General features: G+C 46.9%; 1 protein-coding gene across 2 annotated transcripts in view; it reads right to left on the reverse strand.

Annotated features, from left to right (window-relative positions):
• The window catches only part of NDUFS8 (NADH:ubiquinone oxidoreductase core subunit S8), a 50,167-nt gene that overhangs the window by 23,518 nt on the left and 1,474 nt on the right, over positions 1–25,175 (reverse strand). The window contains exons 1-6 of one of the 2 annotated variants that reach the window (XM_073563388.1): positions 20,381–20,528; positions 12,845–12,898; positions 7,798–7,860; positions 6,593–6,682; positions 6,335–6,507; positions 3,380–3,508 (exon numbers count right to left, since the gene is read on the reverse strand). In XM_073563388.1, the coding sequence (XP_073419489.1) occupies positions 3,380–3,508; positions 6,335–6,507; positions 6,593–6,682; positions 7,798–7,860; positions 12,845–12,893 (504 nt within the window). In that variant the 5' untranslated portion in view covers positions 12,894–12,898; positions 20,381–20,528. Of the gene's footprint in view, positions 1–3,379; positions 3,509–6,334; positions 6,508–6,592; positions 6,683–7,797; positions 7,861–12,844; positions 12,899–20,380; positions 20,529–25,175 lie in introns of those variants that run through there. The other variant, XM_073563389.1, reaches the window with a different exon arrangement.

Below are 25,175 nucleotides of genomic sequence, written 5' to 3' on the forward strand. Positions count from 1 at the left end.
TTAACAGCCCAGTCATGGCTCTCATCCAGCCATGTCTCAGATATCCCCACCATGTCATAATTATGTTCCAACAACATTAACTCCAATTCCTCCATTTTATTGGCAAGACTTCTGGCATTAGTATACATGCACTTTATGCATCTCTCTGTACCTCTATTCTTTCTTAAATTATTAACTGTTCTAACCCCACCCCCCATGCCACCTCCACCCCCAATGTCATTATTTGTGCCCAGGTCTCTATCTGCACTGTCTTCCCCTCCTATAAAAGGAATACCCTCCCCCCCCCGTCCCTAGTTTAAACACTCCTCCAACCTTCTAGCCATTTTCTCCCCCAGCACAGCGGCACCCTCCCCATTGAGGTGCAGCCCGTCCCTAGCGTAGAACCTGTAGCCAACTGAGAAGTCGGCCCAGTTCTGCAGGAACCCAAACCCCTCCTTCCTACACCAATTCCTGAGCCACTTATTAACCTCCCTAATCTCCCGTTGCCTCTCTGGCGTGGCACGTGGTACAGGAAGTATTTCCGAAAATACCACCTTGGAGGTCCTTGCTTTAAGCTTACAGCCTAATTCCCTGAAATCATCTTTAAGGACCTTCCACCTACCTCTAACTTTGTCATTTGTGCCAATGTGCACCATGACCGCTGGATCCTCTCCAGCCCCTCCCAGTAATCTGTCAACCCGATCAGCGATGTGTCGGACTCGAGCGCCAGGTAGGCAGCACACCGTTTGATGATCCCTGTCTTTGTGACAGATTGCCCTCTCTGTTCCCCTAATAATTGAGTCTCCCACTACCAGAACCTGTCTGGCCTGCCCTGCTCTCCTATTTCCCCCCTTACTCATTATAATGAGTGGATCCATTGGGGGTTTTATCTGAATCCTCTTATTTGGAGATTCATATTGAAACCCCAACATAATGCAAAGTATAAATGTTAAGCTAGCCTTTGTAGTTTGGGCCATTCTGGATGCAGATATGGTTTATTTTTGTTCTTACATTAAGAAAAAAAAATGCAATTTTTTTTTTTTTTTGTTTTAATCTGTGAAACATTTTTCCGTAACTTTTTTATTTGTCTTATATAGTTTTACAACTTTTTTTAACTTATCTTTTTACTTACTCTATGAGACTAGCACAACTTAACACTGATTGCTGGTCTAATGCACTGCAATGCCTCAGTGCATTAGATCTGTGCAACATTGTCAGAACATTGCTAGACCCTACTTCTGGCATGGCTTTACAGGCCACGGGCCTGGAGGTGATTTTTTGATACAAAAAAAACGATTATTGCCTACCAATGGCTCCCCAAGACCGTGCAGCAGGGATGTCAATGGCACTAAAGAGGGACCCCCTCCCTCTCATAGGCATCTCAATGCCGCAGCCGTTAATGACAACAGCATCTAGAGCAGGGGTCTCAAACTCAGCAGAGTAAATGGGCTGCACATAAAAAAAAAAAGTTGAGCTGGGGGGCCGCATTCTTTTCAAACTTAATACACCTCGTACACACGCGGCTCCGCTCCGTACACCTCGTACACACGCGGCTACGCTCCGTACACCTCGTACACACGCGGCTACGCTCCGTACACCTCGTACACACGCGGCTACGCTCGGCTACGCTCCGTACACACACAGCTCTGCACACCTTGTACACACACAGCTCCGCTCCATACACATTGTACACACACATCTGCTCTGTACATCTCATACACACGGCTCCGCTCTGTACACCTCATACACACAGCTCCGCTCCATACACATTGTACACACACGGCTCCGCTCCATACACCTCATACACACACGGCTCCGCTCTGCACACCTTGTACACACACGGCTGCGCTCCATACACTTTGCACACACATGGCTCCGCTCCGTACAGACATGGTTCTGCTACATCCCCCTTGTAAACCCCTCCTGACCCCACACATAAACTTACCTTCATCCAGCACCATGACAACCAGCACAGACAGCAGCGTCCTGCATTCACTGAGGCCCCTGAACATGTTACCCGACTCCTCCCCCTCCTGTGACCTCATCCCAGGTCCTGTGCAGTGTGTGCACACAGAACAGCCATCGCGAGCTCCTGAATGCGCGCCTTCCCCCTGCCTCAGGGAGTGAGAGATGTGGTGCACCGTGGGCCGCAGATGCCTGCCTCACGTGCCGCTTGTTTGAGACCTCTGATCTAGGGTGTCAGACAGCCAGGATCAATCCTACTTAACCCTCTTCTGTTTCTGCAGCAGCTAGGATGTCACTTAAGTCAATCTCCTACTATTATCATGCTGGACACTGCTAATGGACCCACAAGATTACCTGGATGTACAGTTACATCCTTATGAGTGAAAACCTTAGCAAATAGGAAGATAGGATTTACTGGTGCTTCCTATTTAGGCCGGGTTCACATAACGTTATGGCAGTCCGTTAAACGGATAGCGTTACACCGCAGCATTAACGGGATGTAACGCATCAGTTAACGCTGCCATAACGTGGCGCATCGCTAACGCATGTCAAAATCGCCATGAGTTAGCGATGTGCTGTCATGCTGTAACGGACCCATGGACGCGGTCTGCAACGTTCGAGGGTCCGTCACAGCTAGCGCAGATGGAGAAGCTGCGCTAACGCAATCAGAATATGACAGTAGCGTTAACGCAGTCCATTTAACGCATGCCTTGAACGGACTGCATTAACACTATGTGAACCTGGCCTTACGGAAGGGATTAATATCAGGTAAGACCTACTGTGCTGTATCTTTATTGTGGAAAGAGGTATATTTTACAAGCCTCTATGGTGGTGAATGACTTAGGGTACCGTTACACCTAGCGACTCACCAGCGATCCCGACCAGCGATATGACGCGGTCAGGATCGCTGGTGAATCGCTAGGTGGTCGCTAGTGAGCTGCCACTCAGGCAGATCTCACTAGCGACATCGCTGGGGACGGGGATCGCTACTTACCTGTCAGACGCGGCGATCTTGCGTCCTCCCGCCCGGCTCCACGCGTCGCTCGTGGGCGCCACAGGAAGCGCCGCAGGAAGTGGACGACGAGGAATGGTCCAGCAGCTTCTCGCGCGATCAGCGATAACCAGCGGGGGAGCCGGTCGGAGGTAAGTATCACATGCAGCGATATCGGTAGTAATATCGCTGTAACGTCACAAAATCGGTGACTTTACAGCGATATTGCTAGCGATATCGCAGTGTGTAACGGGGGCTTTAGTCGAATACCAAATATAAATGTGGACACACAGTAGAGTGCCTCATGGTGCATAAGGAGAACAATGAGCACACTAGCTTTGATTTCATGTAGTAAAAAAACAAAACACCTGACACACATGCTATGAAAGTGAAAATCTTCCTTCCGGCCCCTCTATCCACAGCATGAACTTATGAAACACCCACCTCCACTATAGCATCCACTGGGCATGCCTCCTGGCAAAAGCCACAGTAAATACACTTGGTCATGTCAATGTCATATCTTGTAGTACGACGGCTTCCATCTGTACGGGGTTCAGCCTCAATAGTGATAGCCTTTTAAGGACAAAATAAAAAAATGATAGCTTTATAAACCCCTTAAGAACACAGCCAACCTTGCCACTTAATGACACAATAATTTATTAGCCCTCTCAATGTTGCATTTCAAAAGCCAGCATTCTTATTTTTCCATCAGCATGGTTGCATAAAGGCTACTTTTTCCCAGGGCAAGTTGTAGTCATCTGGGTCGAATGGGGGAGTTTCCTTTTTTTTGAGGTACAGAAAAGAACAAAACACAGCCTTGTTAAAGAGGCCCTTTCACTAAATTTTTCATGTTAAGCTAGGCACATGATTTAATAGTGGAGGCAAAGAATCGTTGTTATATTTCGTTGTGGTGATATTATCAAAGTATTTGGCACCTAAAAAGTTAACACCTACTTGGAGAAAAAAAGTTTTCACTGGGGTGTGTACTTCTTCACCCTTATGATTGTTCAGCATCTTATAGGGAGATATACATCCCTCCCCCAGTGAAAACGCTGATTTAAAGGGGTTTTCCCACGCACAAAGTTAATTTTAATCAACATTTGTAACAATAGATTTTGGAATATTAATAAGTTCCACATTGGATGTGTGAATAAAATATTCCTGTGCTGAGACAATCTTATAAATGTGCCCCTGCTGTGTACTGGGTAATGGCTGTGTCTCACCGAGCAGGAACATGGTCTGATCATACCACAGCTCCTGGAGAGGAAACTAAAGAGAGTATACAGACATTGCAGCATGGGATCACAGCTGATTCGTTCTGTGAGGTAAAACATTGCTTAAAAAAGGGCAGGAAAATGTTTTACCTCAAAAAGAGAATCAGCTGAGATCACACGGTGTAATGTCAGTATACTCTTGTGTCCTCCCCTGCCCAGGAGCTGTGGTATGATCAGATCATGCCCCTGTACGGTCAGACACAGCCATTACACAGCAGAGGCACATTTATAAGATTATCTCAGCACAGGAGCATTTTTAACGACAATTGTGGAAGTTATTATTATTGCAATATTTATTAATTAATGGAATATCTCTTAATTAAAATGTATTATTTTGTGTGTAAACCCCTTCAAGAAAATAAAAACAAATATGTTCTTTTTTCAGTTCTGCAGCCACTATTACATCCTTTGTCCGGTTAAACATGAAAATTTTGATGAAAAATCCTATTAATTTAATTTAGAGACTCGATACCAAATAAGTGTAGTCTTTTCACCCATACTTCAAATTGTGAAATTATGTTTTTTTTATAACTCCATTTTAATCTGTGTCCCAAAGGAACATGAGAATGTGATTGCTTACATAGTACACTGCACTACAAGTGCGAAGTATTCTAGTCACTATTCTACCTTAGAGTCAATGTTAGAATAGTTTTGTTTGTGGGGTTCCCCTCCCAGTCAAACTTCATAGATGTTGTGCTTGGTAATAAACGTTCGGGACTGGCATTCCCAGCTGCGTCCTGTCACATGCAGTGATTGGCTGCTGCGGGATCATGACCTTTTTGAGATGTCATTACTTAAATTTAAGGTGTAGAGATGACAGGAACTGTAAATGCCAGAATCAAAGTGGTGTGAGATCAGAAAGGTGATTACTTTTATTTTTTTTGCGACTATTTTACCATTCTTAGCAGTCATCAAAAAGATTATTCAAAAGTATGACAAACCCTTTAGTTTCTCTCAGCTATGCTGACTTGTTAGCTACAGTAAATCCTTGCAGCATTGTTTTTGATAGCTCTGCATTGCGCCGTGCCCGTTACTGCTCCTAGAAATCTATCAATAAGTTGCAAAAGGGGCATTTTCTCACACAATCAGATACTAGCTGCTTGACTGCTGACCGGGTCAGGAATGGCACTATACCGAGATTCGACAAAAGAGGCTTCAGAATTGCTATTTCACAAGTACTGGAATTCACTATAACAGACATGCACTTTTTCAGCTCAGACCTAGTTTCTCATTTAGTTCAATGTGCATTCTGCGTATATAAGGGTGTGACCGCCCTGTTTCAGAGTTGGAAAATCCATCCTGTCTGGCCTATGCTATTACTGGTGGTTCAGTCCCTCGGTCCTTGTTCACATTTACGTCACTTGACTAGTGGAAAGGTGTTAAATACAAGAGTTAGGACTGTCCCACAAGGGTTGCCGTGTCGTGGCGGGATGGTTTGTACATTCTTTTGATCAAAATTCTGTTTACTAAATACTATTATTATTATTATTATTATTATTATTATCTTCATGCAATTTCTGCAATTTATTTTTTACTGTTTTATTTTAGAATATTTGTTTTTGGTTTTCTCTGTGTAAAGGTCATGTGTTTATATGCATTTACATTTTGCATACACATTTACTTTTTCAGCTCAGACCTAGTTTCTCATTTAGTTCAATGTGCATTCTGTGCATATAAGAGTATGACCGCCCTGTTTCTGAGTTGAAAAATCCATCCTGTCTGGCCTATGCTATTACTGGTGGTTCAGTCCCTAGGTCCTTGTTCACATTTACGTCACTTGACTAGTGGAAAGGCGTTAAATACAAGAGTTAGGACTGTCCCACATGGGTTGCCGTGACGTGGCGGGATGGCTTGTACATTCTTTTGATCAAAATTCTGTTTACTAAATACCCTTATTATTATTACTACCTTCATGCAATTTTTGCAACTTATTTTTTCCTTTTTTATTTTAGGATATTTGTTTTTTGTTTTCTCTGTGTAAAGGTCATGTGTTCATATGCATTTACACTTTGCATACATTAATTTACTTTTTCAGCTCAGACCTAGTTTCTCATGTACAGAAAGGTGACCCATACTCTCAATACTCGGATATACAGTATTGTCATTAGGGCTCACGCCCGATTACCTGAGCAGGACAGATGGCCTCACAGAGCTTGCATGCAATGCAGCGCTCCTCTCCAGATGGGTACCTGCGTAACGCATGCTCACCACGAAACCGTGGACTTAAGGGACCTTTCTCAAAAGGATAATTGATAGTGGCTGGTTCCCGGAACAAGTAGCTTAAGGTCATTCCTAGTCCTAAAAGGAAGAAAAATTAAGGAAATTAAGAATACTGCAAACGAGAGCAAAAAAGAGTCAATGACAGATAATTACTGCATCTCACCTCTGAACAGCTCTGTCCACAGCAATGTTTGGGCCGCCCGGTCCGTCACGGCCTTAAAGCTTGTTTCTTCGTCTCTGGTATTTACATACTCTTATGAAAGAGAAAAAAAACTTAGATTTTACTACACAAATTCTAACTTTAAAATAGTCGAATTTGTACAGAAAAAATAGACGTCTGCTTTTGATTTGCTGTTGCTCAGCTGTCAGCCTAGAGGTATGATAGAAAGAATAGGTGGCGGCTTTATACCTTCTGTAGCTGCTGGTCAACATGCCTGTGTCCTTACATGAGGCGTTGGGGATAAGCTGCTGCCAACATGTTCTTCTCTGCCACCACCCGCTAACTAATATCAGCCTAACAGGTAACACTGGCCAGGAATTGTGTTCAACGGACGTGTGACACTGGCCTTAGATGCATGCCGCTACTGATACCAATGGGAGGATGGGAGGTCAGATGGGTATTGTACTTACAGACAATGCCTAAAATATTGCTTGCTTGTAATATGACCACTCACAGAAAAGTTTAAAAAAAAAAATTTATATTATATATATATTTGTAGATAATCAATGAAACTTAAATTAACTACACAATCCCTTAAAGGCAAGCAGTAAGACCATTGTCAAGCCTCACAAATTCTATCCACATGGAAGGGCAAAAGTTTCTAGTAAACAAGACATTTTTTGTTAAGGTGCCAGTACATCTTAAAAATCTGCAGCTGTGCATTTACTCTTTAAGGCTCTGTTCACACGTCCAATAATCAGCTGTTTGAACAGATCCAGCAGCAATTAGTTAGCAAAAAAGTTGTGCAGAAACAACTTTTCTCTGTTTAAAAAAACTTAACTGATTTCAGCTGGATCTGTTTTTTTTTCTTAACAGTCTATGGAAAACGTATCCGTTAAATAGCCATCCGCTTCCTTCCATTTGAAATGGATCCAGTAAGCAAAAAAATAGATCCTTTTCAAGTGATCCATTTAACGGATCCGTTTTCCAAGGACTTCAATGTTAAAAAGCGAATCTAGCGGAAATCAGTTTTTGTTTTTTTTCAAAAATGCACAAAAAAGTAGTGTCTGCACCACTTTTTTGTGAACGGATTGCTGCTGGATCCGTTCTAACGGATGATTACTGGAAAAGTGAATGTAGCCTAATAAATGCAGATGCAATCTGCAGATAAGTGTGACTATATAGCTGAATTCAGGTCGGTAACTTACTGATTGAATGCAGCTGGGGTGCCAGGCCAAAAGGTCTCACCAGTGTCTGAGAACATGAGGGACCTTGAGAGAAAAACAAGGAAGAAAATGTTCCAACGTTAAGTGTGATAACCGTGACCACCCTGGCTCCAAAAGTCAGGTAACAATAACGGTATACAGAAGAGACAGTTTAGAGAAGCCTTTATGTACAGATCATCTCATAAGCAGCAGCTCCTCTCATCTATTCTAGAGTCCATCAGGGCAGGAGTGGGTACTGGAAACTTTGTCACATACACTGCCCCCTAAACTACGGTCATATAATCACACAGGAGGGCAATCGGTCACGGAACTGAAGGCGCCTTGTAGCATTAAAGGCAAATCAGAAACGGATCACAATGGATTAATGCATCACTCACAATGAAAGGGTAGTATATACAAATAGACAATGTCTACAAAAGTTTGACAGTGTGGGGAATCTGACGTGATTCCCCGATCATTCTATGTGGCCACGCACAATGTGGCACATGAAAGCTTGTCTGAATGTGGCCGTTCACATGTACTTTCTATATGACAGTGCTGCATGAGACTCACTGGGGAGGCCAGGACCATCCACCGACTCTTCACAGGTAGTATACATTACAATTGTTGTTTTGCCTGTATGTTACAAGGTACTGTACACATCATCTTTAGAAATCTACTAACATCTGTACACTTTTGTTGTCCCTGGAGAGACAACTCTGCTACATGACTCAGAAGGTACTTTGGCTTTATCTTTTTTCTGCTTTACTAGTAAATTCAAAGCTTCTATTTTGCATTGGGAATCTTTCTTGTAAACCATAGCAATAGCTGTCATTCTTGGTCTGGCTATGTAGCAGTTAGCAGGTCACGGGTAGGCGAGCTTCTGTGACATAACATACGTAAAATAAAGAGAAAAAAATGGGTGTCTATTTTGATGATGAAATAGCACTTAAGTGACTGGCAGCTGAAAGAATGAACACAGAGCCCCACCATCTGGATTCAGGGTGATGGGACGTCATGTTTATTATGATCTGCTCCACTTGTTGGGTGGCATGACCTGTGATGAAACATGGCAGCCATTTACAAGTTCACCAGATAATTATTCCAAGATGTGGAGGCGTTTTCTGTGTGTATTTATTCTGTCTTGCTGGATTACAGGCCATTAGCCAATAATCTGCTCCTATGATCGTGTGACATAACATGGAGGGTCAGATGGCCCATCTGACAAGGCTTTTCCATGGTAAGCAGTGCTGAAGCTGTATTTAGATTCTACTTGTAGCCCAATGTCATATTATAAAACCACCATAGTGCACACGACAGTATTAACCTTGTAACACCCGACTACTACGCTTCACCGCACACACAGGGTCTAATACTATGCGTGAACCATCCACCGTTCTCATGTACGTCTAGCGATTGGAAACGTGACCAGCATCTGACAGCGAGTGTTATCATTTTTACAAATGCAGTGTCACATTACATTCTAACTAGGCCTCATAAAGATGCGCCAGAGTTTTTCAAATGTTCAAAAAATACAAAATAAATCGGACAATAGTCAGTGTTTTGGATCCGAGTCAGCAATTTTCATGAATGAAAAAAGATTCACTGAGAGAAAATGTACATGAACAACGGAAACATGGACGCTGAATGAGGCCTTAATGGGATTGTAGGCAACAGCTTGCTGGAAACGTGTTTGTGACATCTTACGGCCAGAGGTCTCCATGGAGACCATCAGAACAACGCGATTGCATTGCGTTTGTCCTGATGGAAGCACAAAGGGAATTCATTCCCTGTGCGATGCTCATCTATGCCGCTGTCACTACTGACAGCGGCATCAGATGGGTTAAATCGTGGGCGTTGCTGAGGGGTGTCATTCTCACACAGAGTTGACATGCGTACGCGATCGCCGCGGCGCTCTGTGTGAGGCCGCACAATCGTGCAGCTATACATACACTGCTATCTGCAAGAACGCTGCTCCCGCACAGCAGTATATGTACGGCGCATGTTGGGAAGGGGTTAAAAAAAATAACTTTAACCCCTTTCCGACCACTGATGGGATAGTACATCAGCGGTCGCAGTCCCCTGCTTTGAGGTGGGCTCCGGCGGTGAGCCCACCTCAAAGCCGCAACATGTCAGCTGTTATAAACAATGTGCCCGCAATAGGCGCGAGCATAATCGCGATCCACCCACGCCTATTAACTAGTTAAATCCCGCTATCAAACGCTGACAGCGGGCATTAAACTAGCGCTTCCGGCGCCCACCTGGAAATGAGCGCATCGCCGACCCCGTCACGTGGTCGGGGGTCAGCGACGTGTTGCCGTGACAACCAGAGATCTCATAGAGACCTCTATGGTTGTTGCTGGCAGATTGCTACGACCACCCTGTGGTCGGCGCTCATAGCAATGCTGTATTTCTGCTATATACAGTGCCTACAAGTAGTATTCAACCCCCTGCAGATTTAGCGGGTTTGATAAGATGCAAATAAGTTAGAGCCTTCAAACTTCACACAAGAGCAGGATTTATTAACAGATGCATAAATCTTACAAACCAAAAAGTTATGTTGCTCAGTTAAATTTTAATAAATTTTAAACATACAAGTGTGGGTCAATTATTATTCAACCCCTAGGTTAAAATATTTTGTGGAATAACCCTTGTTTGTAATTACAGCTAATAATCGTCTTTTATAAGACCTGATCAGGCCGGCACAGGTCTCTGGAGTTATCTTGGCCCACTCCTCCATGCAGATCTTCTCCAAGTTATCTAGGTTCTTTGGGTGTCTCATGTGGACTTTAATCTTGAGCTCCTTCCACAAGTTTTCAATTGGGTTAAGGTCAGGAGACTGACTAGGCCACTCCAACACCTTGATTTTTTGCCTCTTGAACCAGGCCTTGGTTTTCTTGGCTGTGTGCTTTGGGTCGTTGTCTTGTTGGAAGATGAAATGACGACCCATCTTAAGATCCTTGATGGAGGAGCGGAGGTTCTTGGCCAAAATCTCCAGGTAGGCCGTGCTATCCATCTTCGGATGGATGCGGACCAGATGGCCAGGCCCCTTGGCTGAGAAACAGCCCCACAGCATGATGCTGCCACCACCATGCTTGACTGTAGGGATGGTATTCTTGGGGTCGTATGCAGTGCCATCCAGTCTCCAAACGTCACGTGTGTGGTTGGCACCAAAGATCTCGATCTTGGTCTCATCAGACCAGAGAACCTTGAACCAGTCTGTCTCAGAGTCCTCCAAGTGATCATGAGCAAACTGTAGACGAGCCTTGACATGACGCTTTGAAAGTAAAGGTACCTTACGGGCTCGTCTGGAACGGAGACCATTGCGGTGGAGTACGTTACTTATGGTATTGACTGAAACCAATGTCCCCACTGCCATGAGATCTTCCCGGAGCTCCTTCCTTGTTGTCCTTGGGTTAGCCTTGACTCTTCGGACAAGCCTGGCCTCGGCACGGGAGGAAACTTTCAAAGGCTGTCCAGGCCGTGGAAGGCTAACAGTAGTTCCATAAGCCTTCCACTTCCGGATGATGCTCCCAACAGTGGAGACAGGTAGGCCCAACTCCTTGGAAAGGGTTTTGTACCCCTTGCCAGCCTTGTGACCCTCCACGATCTTGTCTCTGATGGCCTTGGAATGCTCCTTTGTCTTTCCCATGTTGACCATGTATGAGTGCTGTTCACAAGTTTGGGGAGGGTCTTAAATAGTCAGAAAAGGCTGGAAAAAGAGATAATTAATCCAAACATGTGAAGCTCATTGTTCTTTGTGCCTGAAATACTTCTTAATACTTTAGGGGAACCAAACAGAATTCTGGTGGTTTGAGGGGTTGAATAATAAATGACCCTCTGAATAAACTTTTCACAATTTAAAAAAAAATTAAACAAAGAAATAACATTCTTTTTTGCTGCAGTGCATTTCACACTTCCAGGCTGATCTACAGTCCAAATGTCACAATGCCAAGTTAATTCCGAATGTGTAAACCTGCTAAATCTGCAGGGGGTTGAATACTACTTGTAGGCACTGTATAGGCGATCTGAGCAGAGCCAATCAAGTGTGGCAGCTTCTAGCCTCCTATGGAGGCTATTGAAGCATGCCGAAAGTAAAAAAAAAAAAAGTTTAAAAATAAAAAAAACTAAAGTTTAAATCACCCCCCTTTCGCCCCAATCAAAATAAAACAACAAAAAAATACACATATTAGGTATCGCCATGTTCAGAATCACCCGATCTATCAATAAAAAAAAGGATTAACCCGATCGCTAAACGGCGTAGCGAGAAAAAAAAATCAAAACGCCAGAATTATGTTTTTTGGTCACTGCGACATTGCATTAAAATGCAATAACGGCCAATCAAAAGAACGTATCTTCACAAATGTGGTATCATTAAAAACGTCAGCCCGGCACGCAAAAAATAAGCCCTCACACAGTCCCAGATCACAAAAAATGGAGATGCTACGGGTCTTGGAAAATGGCGCTTTTTAAGGCAAACTTTGGAATATTTTTTCACCACTTAGATAAAAAAGAACCTGGACATGTTTGCTGTCTATGAACTCGTAATGACCTGGAGAATCATAATGGCAGGTCAGTTTTAGCATTTAGTGAACCTAGCAAAAAAGCAAGTGTGCGATTGCACTATTTTGCAATTTCACGGCACTTCGAATTTTTTTCCCGTTTTCGAGTACACGACATGGTAAAACCAACGGTGTCGTTCAAAAGTACAACTCGTCCTGCAAAAATAAGCCCTCACATGGCCATATTGACAGAAAAATAAAAAGTTATGGCTCTGGAAAGAAGGGGAGCGAAAAACGAAAAATCTAAAAAAAGCTCCAGTCATTAAGGGGTTAAATGTTAACTTTTAAAAACAAAACAAGAAAAAAAGTTTATACTGAAAAGTACCTGATAGAAGCCAAAAAGACACCGCTTTGGCATCCGGCTGCCAACAGATCCCTGTGGACACATTGAGTGTGTATGTAGGGAGCTTTCTTGGCGTACAAGCTAAACATAGGGAAAAAGATTGTGGAAATGTAACCCAAGTCACACATTGATATTACAACCATACCTGCTCGCTTGACAGCATTGTAGAGGAGTCTAGTTCCCAACATGCTCATGTTCTCTACAAAAATAAGAATGAATAACATGTTACTAGAGGCACAAATTCAGATAAAGGCCAAAGACTAATATACAGAAAGTCTACAGCATATAATAATGCAGATGCAGATTTACCATTTATAGATACAAGTGCCTAAATGAAACGTGGCATTTTACAATAAGTGTATTCTCTCTCCTTTCCTAGGGAGCCTGCGATGTGGCCTGTTGGGTACACTGAACCTTCAGCTTTCCAACCCTGGTTGGAGGCAGGCCTTAAAGGTGCACATTCACTTTAAAGGGATAGTGACTCTTAGACATTAATAGTATATTTACATGATTTGTCATCAAGGGATAAGTGTGGTTTCCATGTCAGGAGAAATCAGGCTGAAGTGCACTGAAGGTAAGGCAATGTTGGAGTGTTCGTTCCAAATGCAATGTTGAGAGCTGTATTCAACTGATAACAGCGAGAGCAGGCGCTGGCTAATGGGAGTATTCAGCCACCGCCTGTGCTATACAGTTAGATCCATATATATTTGGACAGAGACAACATTTTTCTAATTTTGATTCTAGACATTACCACAATGAATTTTAAACAAAACAATTCAGATGCAGTTGAAGTTCAGACTTTCAGCTTTCATTTGAGGGTATCCACATTAAAATTGGATGAAGGGTTTAGGAGTTTCAGCTCCTTAACATGTGCCACCCTGTTTTTAAAGGGACCAAAAGTAATTGGACAATTGACTCCAAGGCTATTTCATGGACAGGTGTGGGCAATCCGTTCGTTATGTCATTCTCAATTAAGCAGATAAAAGGCCTGGAGTTGATTTGAGGTGTGGTGCTTGCATTTGGAAGGTTTTGCTGTGAAGGAAACACGCGGTCAAAGGAGCTCTCCATGCAGGTGAAACAAGCCATCCTTAGGCTGGTTTCACATTAGCGCTTTTTAAGCGCACGCACGGCCGGGGGTAGCTCCGCCCCCGAGCCGGCTCTCTGCCCGGCGTGCCCGCCCCTTGCTTGTAGCGCCGCCTCCTAGCGCACAGCGGCGCCTGCGATCGGCGCACCCTATCTTTAGCATAGGGTGCGCAGATCGTGCGCAGGCCGTGCGCTAGTTGCGCTTTGACCTGCGCTGCGCACTTTTGACGGTGCGCCGTGCGCGCCAAAATCAAACTTTTCTGATCTTGGCGCGCACGGCGCACCGTCAAAAGTGCGCAGCGCAGGTCAAAGCGCAACTAGCGCACGGCCTGCGCACGATCTGCGCACCCTATGCTAAAGATAGGGTGCGCCGATCGCAGGCGCCGCTGTGCGCTAGGAGGCGGCGCTACAAGCAAGGGGCGGGCACGCCGGGCAGAGAGCCGGCTCGGGGGCGGAGCTACCCCCGGCCGTGCGTGCGCTTAAAAAGCGCTAATGTGAAACCAGCCTTAAGCTGCAAAAACAGAAAAAAAAACATCCGAGAAATTGCTACATTAGGAGTGGCAAAATCTACAGTTTGGTACATCCTGAGAAAGAAAGCAAGCACTGGTGAACGCATCAATGCAAAAAGACCTGGGCGCCCACGGAAGACAACAGTGGTGGATGATCGAAGAATAATCTCAATGGTGAAGAGAAACTCCTTCACAACAGCCAACCAAGTGACCAACACTCTCCAGGAGGTAGGCGTATCAATATCCAAATCTACCATAAAGAGAAGACTGCATGAAAATAAATACAGAGGGTTCACTGCACGGTGCAAGCCACTCATAAGCATCAAGAATAAAAAGGCTAGACTGGACTTTGCTAAAAAAAAACATCTAAAAAAGCCAGCACAGTTCTGGAAGAACATTCTTTGGACAGATGAAACAAAGATCAACCTCTACCAGAATGAAGGAAAGAGAAAAGTATGGCGAAGGCGTGGTACAGCTCATGATCCAAAGCATACCACATCATCAGTAAAACACGGTGGAGGCAGTGTGATGGCTTGGGCATGCATGGCTGCAAGTGGCACTGGGTCACTAGTGTTTATTGATGATGTGATACAGGACAGAAGCAGCCGAATGAATTCTGAGGTATTCAGAGCCATACTGTGTGCTCAGATCCAGCCAAATGCAGCCAAACTGATTGTCCATCTGTAGTATGAAACGACGACCAATGACCCAAAACATAAAGCCAAAGCAACTCAGGAGTTTATTAAACCAAAGAAGTGGAATATTCTTGAATGGCCAAGTCAGTCACCTGATCTCAACCCAATTGAGCATGCATTTCACTTGTTAAAGACTAAACTTCAGACAGAAAGGCCCACAAACAAACAGCAACTGAAAACCACCGCAGTGAAGGCCTGGCAGAGCATCAGAAAAGAGGAAACACAGCGTCTAGTGATGTCCATGAGTTCAAGACTTCAGGCAGTCATTGCCAACAAAGGGTTTTCAACCAAGTACTAGAAATGAACATTTTATTTACAATTATTTAATCTGTCCAATTACTTTTGGTCCCTTTAAAAACAGGGTGGCACATGTTAAGGAGCTGAAATTCCTAAACCCTTCATCCAAATTTAATGTGGATACCCTCAAATGAAAGTTGAAAGTCTGAACTTCAACTGCATCTGAATTGTTTTGTTTAAAATTCATTGTGGTAATGTCTAGAACCAAAACTAGAAAAATGTCTCTGTCCAAATATATATGGACCTAACTGTAAGGCTGTGTTCACACACAGTGGTTTTTTTTGCATTTTTCCCACGAATTTACCAAAAAATCAGCTCAAAAAAAGTTTAAAAGAAGCTTCCCATTCATTTTAATGCATTTTGCACTTTTTACCGCGAAAAAAAGCTTTGCAGTAAAAAACGCAGCATGCTCATTAATTTTGCGGTAAATTCCGCATTTCTGGCTATTTTCTATGTGTCTGGGGATGCGCGGCAAAAAACGCGCGTTTTCTGGGAAGGGGTCCTGTTTTTTTGCAGAAATTTTCTGCATACATGTGCACATAGCCTAAATAAATAAAAATACCAGCGTGGTTTCCCCTGTATTTTTCATAACCAGCCAGATAAAACTGACAGCTGTGGGCTGCAAAAAGGCAAGTTATCAAGATCAGAAGGGTCCCCACGCCATATTTTTAATTATTTAAATAATTTTAAAAATTGGTGTGGGGTCCCCCCATTTTTGACAACCAGCCTTGCTAAAGCAGACAACTGGGGGCTGGTATTCTCAGGCTGGTAAGGGGCTATGGATAATGCCCCCCCCCCCCCATCCTAAAGCAGCCCGCAGCTGCCCAGAAAAGGAACATTTAATAGATGCGCCAATTCTGGCACTTTTCCCGGCTCTTCCCAGTTACCCTGTGGTGGTGGCAAGTGGGGTTCATATTTGTGGTATTGAAGTCACCTTTGTATTTTCTGGTGAAATGAAGCCCATGGGTTAATAATGGAGAAGTGTCTGTAAGATCACTACTCACTTTTTCTCACGGTGCTGAGGTCACCGCAGTTCAGTCCAGCTGGGAACGCAGCCTCAGTGACCCACGGTAACGGCGTGGGGACCCCTCTATTCTTGATAACCAGCCTTGCTAAAGCTGACAGCTGAGGGTTGCAACCTGCAGCTGTCAGTTTTGCCTGGATGGTTGTCAAAAATACAGAGGAACTCATGCCGTTTTTTTTAATTTATTGTGCAGGAAGTGGCTGATGAATACTCCCAACAGCCTCGGCCTGTACTCACTGTTATTAGCAGCAGCAGGTTTAGGCTGAAGGGGGTAGTAGTCCCATCAGCCGCCGCCTGCTCTCGCTGTTATCAGTTGAATACAACTCTCAACATTCTGCCCTACTAGCGCTGATCGCAGCATATGCAGTGGAGAATGATGAGAGCGGTCTTCAGCATCCGGCGTCAAGGAGCAGTGGTTACAGAACTGCGGCTTCCCAGGTGCCGGTAGGTGTCACACTGATGTCATCTATGTGCCATCAGCGTGCACGTGTGTGGGAATTTTTGCGGCCCGTGCTGCTGTTAAAAAACGGACATATCAACATATTTTACCCACGGACACACGATCCGTGGAAACACACTGGCGTGCACAGACATGTATAACTGTCTCCGGTACATGTGAAAATTGTCACCATGCGACCGGAGCACCGACCTCTGAAAGAGCCCCTACTTGACTGCATCCACCGCTCTTTTGATTAGCTGGGCTGACACGACACTTGTATGCATCATGCTGCCATGTTGATATCAAACCGTGAGTGCATCACTATGTGCAAGCCAACAGGGAAAAGGCAAATTCCCTGCTCCCGTCCAGCGATTCTACAATCCTGATCTTGCTGCAGATATTTCCTAGTGATCTGACCCCACAATCCTGATTTTGCTGCAGACATGGCTCTATGATTTCTATCAGTATCATCCAAACAGAAAATAGTATAGCGGCAAAAATATATCTCATGACTATACCAAGGTAATGGGCCAAAAGTTAGAACAGATAGGATACTACCCTACTGAATATAACCTACAAAAAACATGGAGCAAAACATCCAAAACAGATTGGGGCTGCCATCTGTTTGCTGGTTCACATTTGGGTTACTATGGGTAAGATGCCTTCTTTCCTATTCTATTATCTGGTATGCTCTGGTCAGTTTTACAAGGCCTTGACGCGATTTCCCTCTATGCCACAGTTATTTTGTTTTTTTTTCTGTTACTGTTTGTGCTATTTATATATATTTTTTGGCATAACTTTTTTGACTAGTGGGTTTTTTACATTTACCTTCTGGCCATTATTATCTGACCTGTTAGCATCCTACATGATATATTTGACTTCTGTTTAGGGATTCCTTGCCATTAGTGCATCATGCATCCCATACCCAATACTCTTTTTTCGTGGACTGGTGAACAGTTGTTGACACTGTGCGTCATTGCCTCCACTTTTCTCTTTATTTAAGCTGTCTTATTGTTATTTCCTGTGATCTTTAATAAAATTGTTACTTTTTATAAAAAATCTGTTTTGGATGTTTTGCTCCGTTTTTTGTATGTTATATATGGCTCTATGATCCCCATGATCTGACCCCCCCAATCCTGACCTTGCTGCAGACAGTTCCCCGTGATCTGACCCCCCCAATCCTGACCTTGCTGCAGACAGTTCCCCGTGATCTGACCCCGCTGCAGACATTTCCCCGTCATATGACCCCGCCAATCCTGACCTTGCTGCAGACATTTCCCCGTGATCTGACCCGCCAATCCTGACCTTGCTGCAGACATTTCCCCGTGATCTGACCCGCCAATCCTGACCTTGCTGCAGATATTTCCCCGTGATCTGACCCCCCCCCAATCCTGACCTTGCTGCAGATATTTCCCCGTGATCTGACCCCCCCCAATCCTGACCTTGCTGCAGACATTTCCCCGTGATCTGACCCCCAATCCTGACTTTGTTGCAGACATTTCCCCGTGATCTGACCCCCAATCCTGACTTTGTTGCAGACATTTCCCCGTGTTCTGACCCCCAATCCTGACTTTGTTGCAGACATTTCCCCGTGTTCTGACCCCCAATCCTGACTTTGTTGCAGACATTTCACCGTGATCAGACCCCCCCAACCCTGACCTTGCTGCATACAGTTCCCTGTGATCTGACCCCCCAATCCTGACCTTGCTGCAGACATTTCCCCGTGATCTGACCCCACAATCCTGACCTTGTTGCAGATATTTCCCCGTGATCTGACCCCACAATCCTGACCTTGTTGCAGATATTTCCCCGTGATCTGACCCCACAATCCTGACCTTGTTGCAGACATTTCCCCGTGATCTGACCCCACAATCCTGACCTTGTTGCAGATATTTCCCCGTGATCTGACCCCACAATCCTGACCTTGTTGCAGATATTTCCCCGTGATCTGACCCCCCAACCCTGAACTTGCTGCAGAGTTCCCCGTGATCTGACCCCACAATCCTGACCTTGTTGCAGATATTTCCCCGTGATCTGACCCCACAATCCTGACCTTGTTGCAGATATTTCCCCGTGATCTGACCCCACAATCCTGACCTTGCTGCAGACATTTCCCCGTGATCAGACCCCCCCAATCCAGACCTTGCTGCAGACATTTCCCCGTGATCTGACCCCACAATCCTGACCTTGCTGCAGACATTTCCCCGTGATCTGACCCCCAATCCTGACCTTGCTGCAGTTCCCCGTGACCTGACCCCACAATCCAGACCTTGCTGCAGACATTTCCCCGTGATCTGACCCCACAATCCTGACCTTGCTGCAGTTCCCCGTGACCTGACCCCACAATCCTGACCTTGCTGCAGACATTTCCCCGTGATCTGACCCCACAATCCTGACCTTGCTGCAGTTCCCCGTGATCTGACCCCACAATCCTGACCTTGCTGCAGACATTTCCCCGTGATCTGACCCCCAATCCTGACCTTGCTGCAGTTCCCCGTGACCTGACCCCACAATCCTGACCTTGCTGCAGACATTTCCCCATGACCTGACCCCACAATCCTGACCTTGCTGCAGACATTTCCCCGTGATCTGACCCCCAATCCTGACCTTGCTGCAGACATTTCCCAGTAATCTGACCCCCCAATCCTGACCTTGCTGCAGACATTTCCCCATGACCTGACCCCCCAATCCTGACCTTGCTGCAGACATTTCCCAGTAATCTGACCCCCCAATCCTGACCTTGCTGCAGACATTTCCCAGTAATCTGACCCCCCAATCCTGACCTTGCTGCGGACATTTCCCCGTGATCTGACTCCCCAATCCTGACCTTGCTGCAGACATTTCCCAGTAATCTGACCCCCCAATCCTGACCTTGCTGCGGACATTTCCCCGTGATCTGACCCCCCAATCCTGACCTTGCTGCAGACATTTCCCCGTGATCTGACCCCCCAATCCTGACCTTGCTGCAGACATTTCCCCGTGATCTGACCCCCCAATCCTGACCTTGCTGCAGACATTTCCCCATGACCTGACCCCCCAATCCTGACCTTGCTGCAGACATTTCCCCCATGACCTGACCCCACAATCCTGACCTTGCTGCGGACATTTCCCAGTAATCTGACCCCCCAATCCTGACCTTGCTGCAGACATTTCCCAGTAATCTGACCCCCCAATCCTGACATTGCTGCAGACATTTCCCCGTGATCTGACCACGGTCTCAGCACCACATACATGTAAGGGCGAAATCTACACAGAAAAGTGATGTACACATGAAGCCACTGGTCACTCAGGTATTGTAATTGCGCTGAGAGAGTGGCAGCACAGTGCCAGCTGCCTGCAGAATACACTGCTCACATGCTGTATATAACAAGACACAATTCACAATACTACATCTAATACCAGGCACATTCGAATCAAAAGACCACTAAGCGCATGCGCAGCATACAATGCAGACTGAGCGAGCATGCGCAGTGGCAATTGTCTTTGCGTTCCACAAGTCATGACACAATTCGGGCCAAGGCTGACATAAGGCTGTATTCAGACAAGCAGCGGTAGCCTGCACATCCCCGGGCCCCATACACTGCCCGTTATGTTCTAGAACACGTGCCACTAGAAGCAATCCCACCATACTCACCTGACAGCTGCCGCTGACCTTGCTGCAAATGAGCCGCTGAGGCCGCTAGGAATGCAGCGATTGGTCGAGGCTACTGTCAATCAAATGTAAAGGCGGTTTTGACCTCTTTCTTCCGGCTGTCTCATTAGCATTCCATACCACGCCCTATCATGGATGAACCACTGAGAAAAAGAGGAGCTTCCTTATCAATCACTTACAAGTGATCGGTCAGTTCAGCTGTCTGTCATAGGATTCAACCTATCGTGATTGCTTGTCTGCAAAGAGGCGGTACAGGTATGTTACAGATAATTGGACGGCAGTGTGAGATCACCAGTGTGTGGGTGTATATATGCATAATAAAGCAAAGTAGTGATGGGCAGTTCGGCTCTTTTTGGTGATCTGGCTCACTCGGCTCCGCTCACCTAAAAGAGCCGGCTCTTTTTGGCTCAAAAAGCGGCTTTTCTTGCAAAAAGTGCTACTTTCCCCACTTTTATCACTCCGGTCTCCTAACTATAAAGCCTGGGCCTCAGTATACAGCTGTACAGGGGTCTAGTGAAGGCTTTTAGCCATTTTCTCAGTGTATGCTCCTGGGATCAGGCCCTCACTCCTGTCCGTATTGCTGTTTTGTGTTATCCTCTAATATCTGATATGTGTCCATGTGTTCTACATTAGTCAGTGCTGTGACATCTGCCGGCACTGATTATTCTAAGGCTATGTGCACACGCTGCAGGCCCACAAGTGATTTACAGTACAATGTTATTCTATGGGGGAAACAACCGCTGTGCTCATGCTGCGGAAAAATCCAAGCGGAAACGCAGCGGTTTATTTTCCGCAGCATGTCAATACTTTGTGCAGATTCCGCATCGTTTTTACACCCATTCCATTATAGGAATCCACAAGTGTAAAAACACAGGCCAAATCCACACAAAATCCACAATAAATCCGCATAAAAACCTCACGGATTTAGACCTACGGATTATGCCAAGAGATGCAGATTCCGCACAGAAAATTCCACACAGCAATCCACAACATGTGCACATACCCTTATAAGTAAATCCTTGGAGACATGTTCCAGGTTCTTACAGAGTGACTCTGATATCTGCACCATACATGGCACCCCTTACCTACCAATTCTGGTATGCATGGTCCCCTCATCCCCCAATCCTGGTATGCATGGTCCCCCTCATCCCCCAATCCTGGTATGCCTGGTCCCCTCACCCTCCAATCCTGGTATGCATGGTACTCCCTCATCCCCCAATCCTGGTATGCCTGGTCCCCTCATCCCCCAATCCTGGTATGCCTGGTCCTCTAACCCCCTATCCTGGTATGCCTGGTCCCCTCACCCCCCAATCCTGGTATGCATGGTCCCCTCACCCCCCAATCCTGGTATGCATGGTACCCATCACCCCCCAATCCTGGTATGCCTGGTCCCCTCATCCCCCAATCCTGGTATGCCTGGTCCCCTCACCCTCCAATCCTGGTATGCCTGGTCCCCTCACCCTCCAATCCTGGTATGCCTGGTCCCCTCATCCCCCAATCCTGGTATGCATGGTCCCCTCATCCCCCAATCCTGGTATGCATGGTCCCCTAACCCCCAATCCTGGTATGCCTGGTCCCCTCACCCTCCAATCCTGGTATGCCTGGTCCCCTCATCCCCCAATCCTGGTATGCATGGTCCCCTAACCCCCTATCCTGGTATGCATGGTCCCCTCACCCCCCAATCCTGATATCCATGGTCCCCCTCATCCCCAAATCCTGGTATGCATGGTACCCCTCATCCCCCAATCCTGGTATGCATTTACCCCTCATCCCCCAATCCTGGTATGCATGGTACCCCTCATCCCCCAATCCTGGTATGCATGGTCCCCTAACCCCCTATCCTGGTATGCATGGTCCCCTCACCCCCCAATCCTGGTATGCAGTATCACCTCACCCCCCCAATCCTGGTATGCATGATACCCCTCATCCCCCAATCCTGGTATGCATGGTACCCCTCATCCCCCAATCCTGGTATGCATGGTACCCTCACCCCCCAATCCTGGTATGCCTGGTCCCCTCACCCCCCAATCCTGGTATGCATGGTCCCCTCATCCCCCAATCCTGGTATGCATGATACCCCTCATCCCCCAATCCTGGTATGCCTGGTCCCCTAACCCCCTATCCTGGTATGCATGGTCCCCTCATCCCCCAATCCTGGTATGCATGGTCCCCTCATCCCCCAATCCTGGTATGCCTGGTCCCCTAACCCCATATCCTGGTATGCATGGTCCCCTCACCCCCAATCCTGGTATGCCTGGTCCCCTCACCCGCCCAATCCTGGTATGCATGCTACCCCTCATCCCGCAATCCTGGTATGCATGGTCACCTCACCCCCCCAATCATGGTATGCATAGTCCCCTCACCCCCCAATCCTGGTATGCGTGGTCCCCCCTCATCCCTATCGCAGGATGTATGGTCCACTCATCCCCAATCCTTGTATACATGGCACCCCCACCCCCCTATCCTGGTATGCATGGCCCTCTCATCCCTATTCTGGTATATATGGTGCCCTCACCCCTCCCCCCAATCCTGGTATGCATGGCACCCCATTCCTCATCCTGGAATGCATGGCCCCCTCTCCCCCCAATCCTGGTATGCATGGTCCTCTAACCCCCCTATCCTGGTATGCATGGCGCCACAACCCGCCCTCTACTGACTTCACGGTGAATAACCGATCGGTAATCTTTTGTGCCGTGATGTGAGGAGAGGGCGGGTTGTTGGGCCGGAATTGGCGCCTGCACATTCCTCTCTTTCTGGCACCATTTTGTTGAAGACAGTGTGTCTTCTACAAAATGGCGCCAGAAAGCGCGGACTGTGCATGTGCCAATACCGGCCCAACAACCCGCCCTCTCCTGTCATCACCGCCAGACGCAAGACCCCGCGGCAACACCGAATCGGTAAGGTGTTGTGCCGGAGATTGCGGTATGCATTCAGTGCTTACGCATACCGCGATCTCCTGGGGGGAATGTGTCTACCGTGATCTCGTGGGGGATGCGCCACTCTGTCTGGAGCCAGACTGCGCTGGTGCGTCGCACTTGCGCAGTCTATAAAGGCTTCGGACAGAATGATGCTTAGAGCGTTATATTATACACTAGCTATGAACCCGTTCTACGCCCAGGTGGGCGGTGGCGAGCATTTTTATTGGCATATGGTCTCCCATCCTGGTATGTGCTGCCACCCTCCTATCCTGGTATGCATGGCACCCCTCATTCCTATCCTGGTATGCATGGTACCCTCACCCCCCCCCAATCCTGGTATGCATGGCACCCCATTCTTCATCCTGGTATGCATGGTACTCCCTCATCCCTATCCTGGTATGCATGGCCCCCTCACCCCCAATCCTAGTATGTATGACCCCCTCACCCCCAATCCTGGTATGTATGGTCCCCTCACCCCCTATCCTGGTATGCATGGCCCCCTCACCCATTATCCTGGTATGCATGGTCCTCTCATCCCCCAATCCTGGTATGCATGGTACCCCTCACCCCCCAATCCTGTTATGCATGGTACTCCCTCATCCCTATCCTGGTATGCATGGTCCCCTCACCCCCTATCCTGGTATGCATGGTCCCCTCACCCCCAATCCTGGTATGTATGGCCCACTCACCCCCAATCCTGGTATGTTTGGCCCCCTCACCCCCTATCCTGTTATGTATGGTCCCCTCACCCCCTATCCTGGTATGCATGGCCCCCTCACCCATAATCCTGGTATGCATGGTCCCCTCATCCCCAAATCCTGGTATGCCTGGTCCCCTCACCCCCCAATCCTGGTATGCATGGGCCTCTCACCCCCCAATCCTGGTATGCATGGTCCCCTAACCCCCTATCCTGGTATGCATGGTCACCTCACCCCCCCAATCCTGGTATGCATGCTACCCCTCATCCCCCAATCCTGGTATGCATGCTACCCCTCATCCCCCAATCCTGGTATGCATGGTCACCTCACCCCCCCAATCATGGTATGCATGGTCCCCTCACCCCCCAATCCTGGTATGCGTGGTCCCCCCTCATCCCTATCGCAGGATGTATGGTCCACTCATCCCCAATCCTTGTATACATGGCACCCCTCACCCCCCTATCCTGGTATGCATGGCCCTCTCATCCCTATTCTGGTATATATGGTCCCCTCACCCCTCCCCCCAATCCTGGTATGCATGGCACCCCATTCCTCATCCTGGAATGCATGGCCCCCTCTCCCCCCAATCCTGGTATGCATGGTCCTCTAACCCCCCTATCCTGGTGTGCATGGCGCCACAACCCGCCCTCTACTGACTTCACAGTGAATACCCGATCGGTAATCTTTTGTGCCGTGATGTGAGGAGAGGGCGGGTTGTTGGGCCGGAATTGGCGCCTGCACATTCCTCTCTTTCTGGCACCATTTTGTTGAAGACACACTGCAGTGTGTCTTCTACAAAATGGCGCCAGAAAGCGTGGACTGCGCATGTGCCGATTCCGGCCCAACAACCCGCCCTCTCCTGTCATCACCGCCAGACGCAAGACCCCGCGGCAACACCGAATCGGTAAGGTGTTGTGCCGGAGATTGCGGTATGCATTCAGTGCTTACGCATACCGCGATCTCCTGGGGGGAATGTGTCTACCGTGATCTCGTGGGGGATGCGCCACTCTGTCTGGAGCCAGACTGCGCTGGTGCGTCGCACTTGCGCAGTCTATAAAGGCTTCGGACAGAATAATGCTTAGAGCGTTATATTATACACTAGCTATGAACCCGTTCTACGCCCAGGTGGGCGGTGGCGAGCATTTTTATTGGCATATGGTC

The sequence above is a fragment of the Dendrobates tinctorius genome, unplaced genomic scaffold (assembly GCF_039654945.1).
Source record: "Dendrobates tinctorius isolate UK_male_01 unplaced genomic scaffold, ASM3965494v1 ptg000387l, whole genome shotgun sequence".
Classification (NCBI taxonomy): domain Eukaryota; kingdom Metazoa; phylum Chordata; class Amphibia; order Anura; family Dendrobatidae; genus Dendrobates; species Dendrobates tinctorius.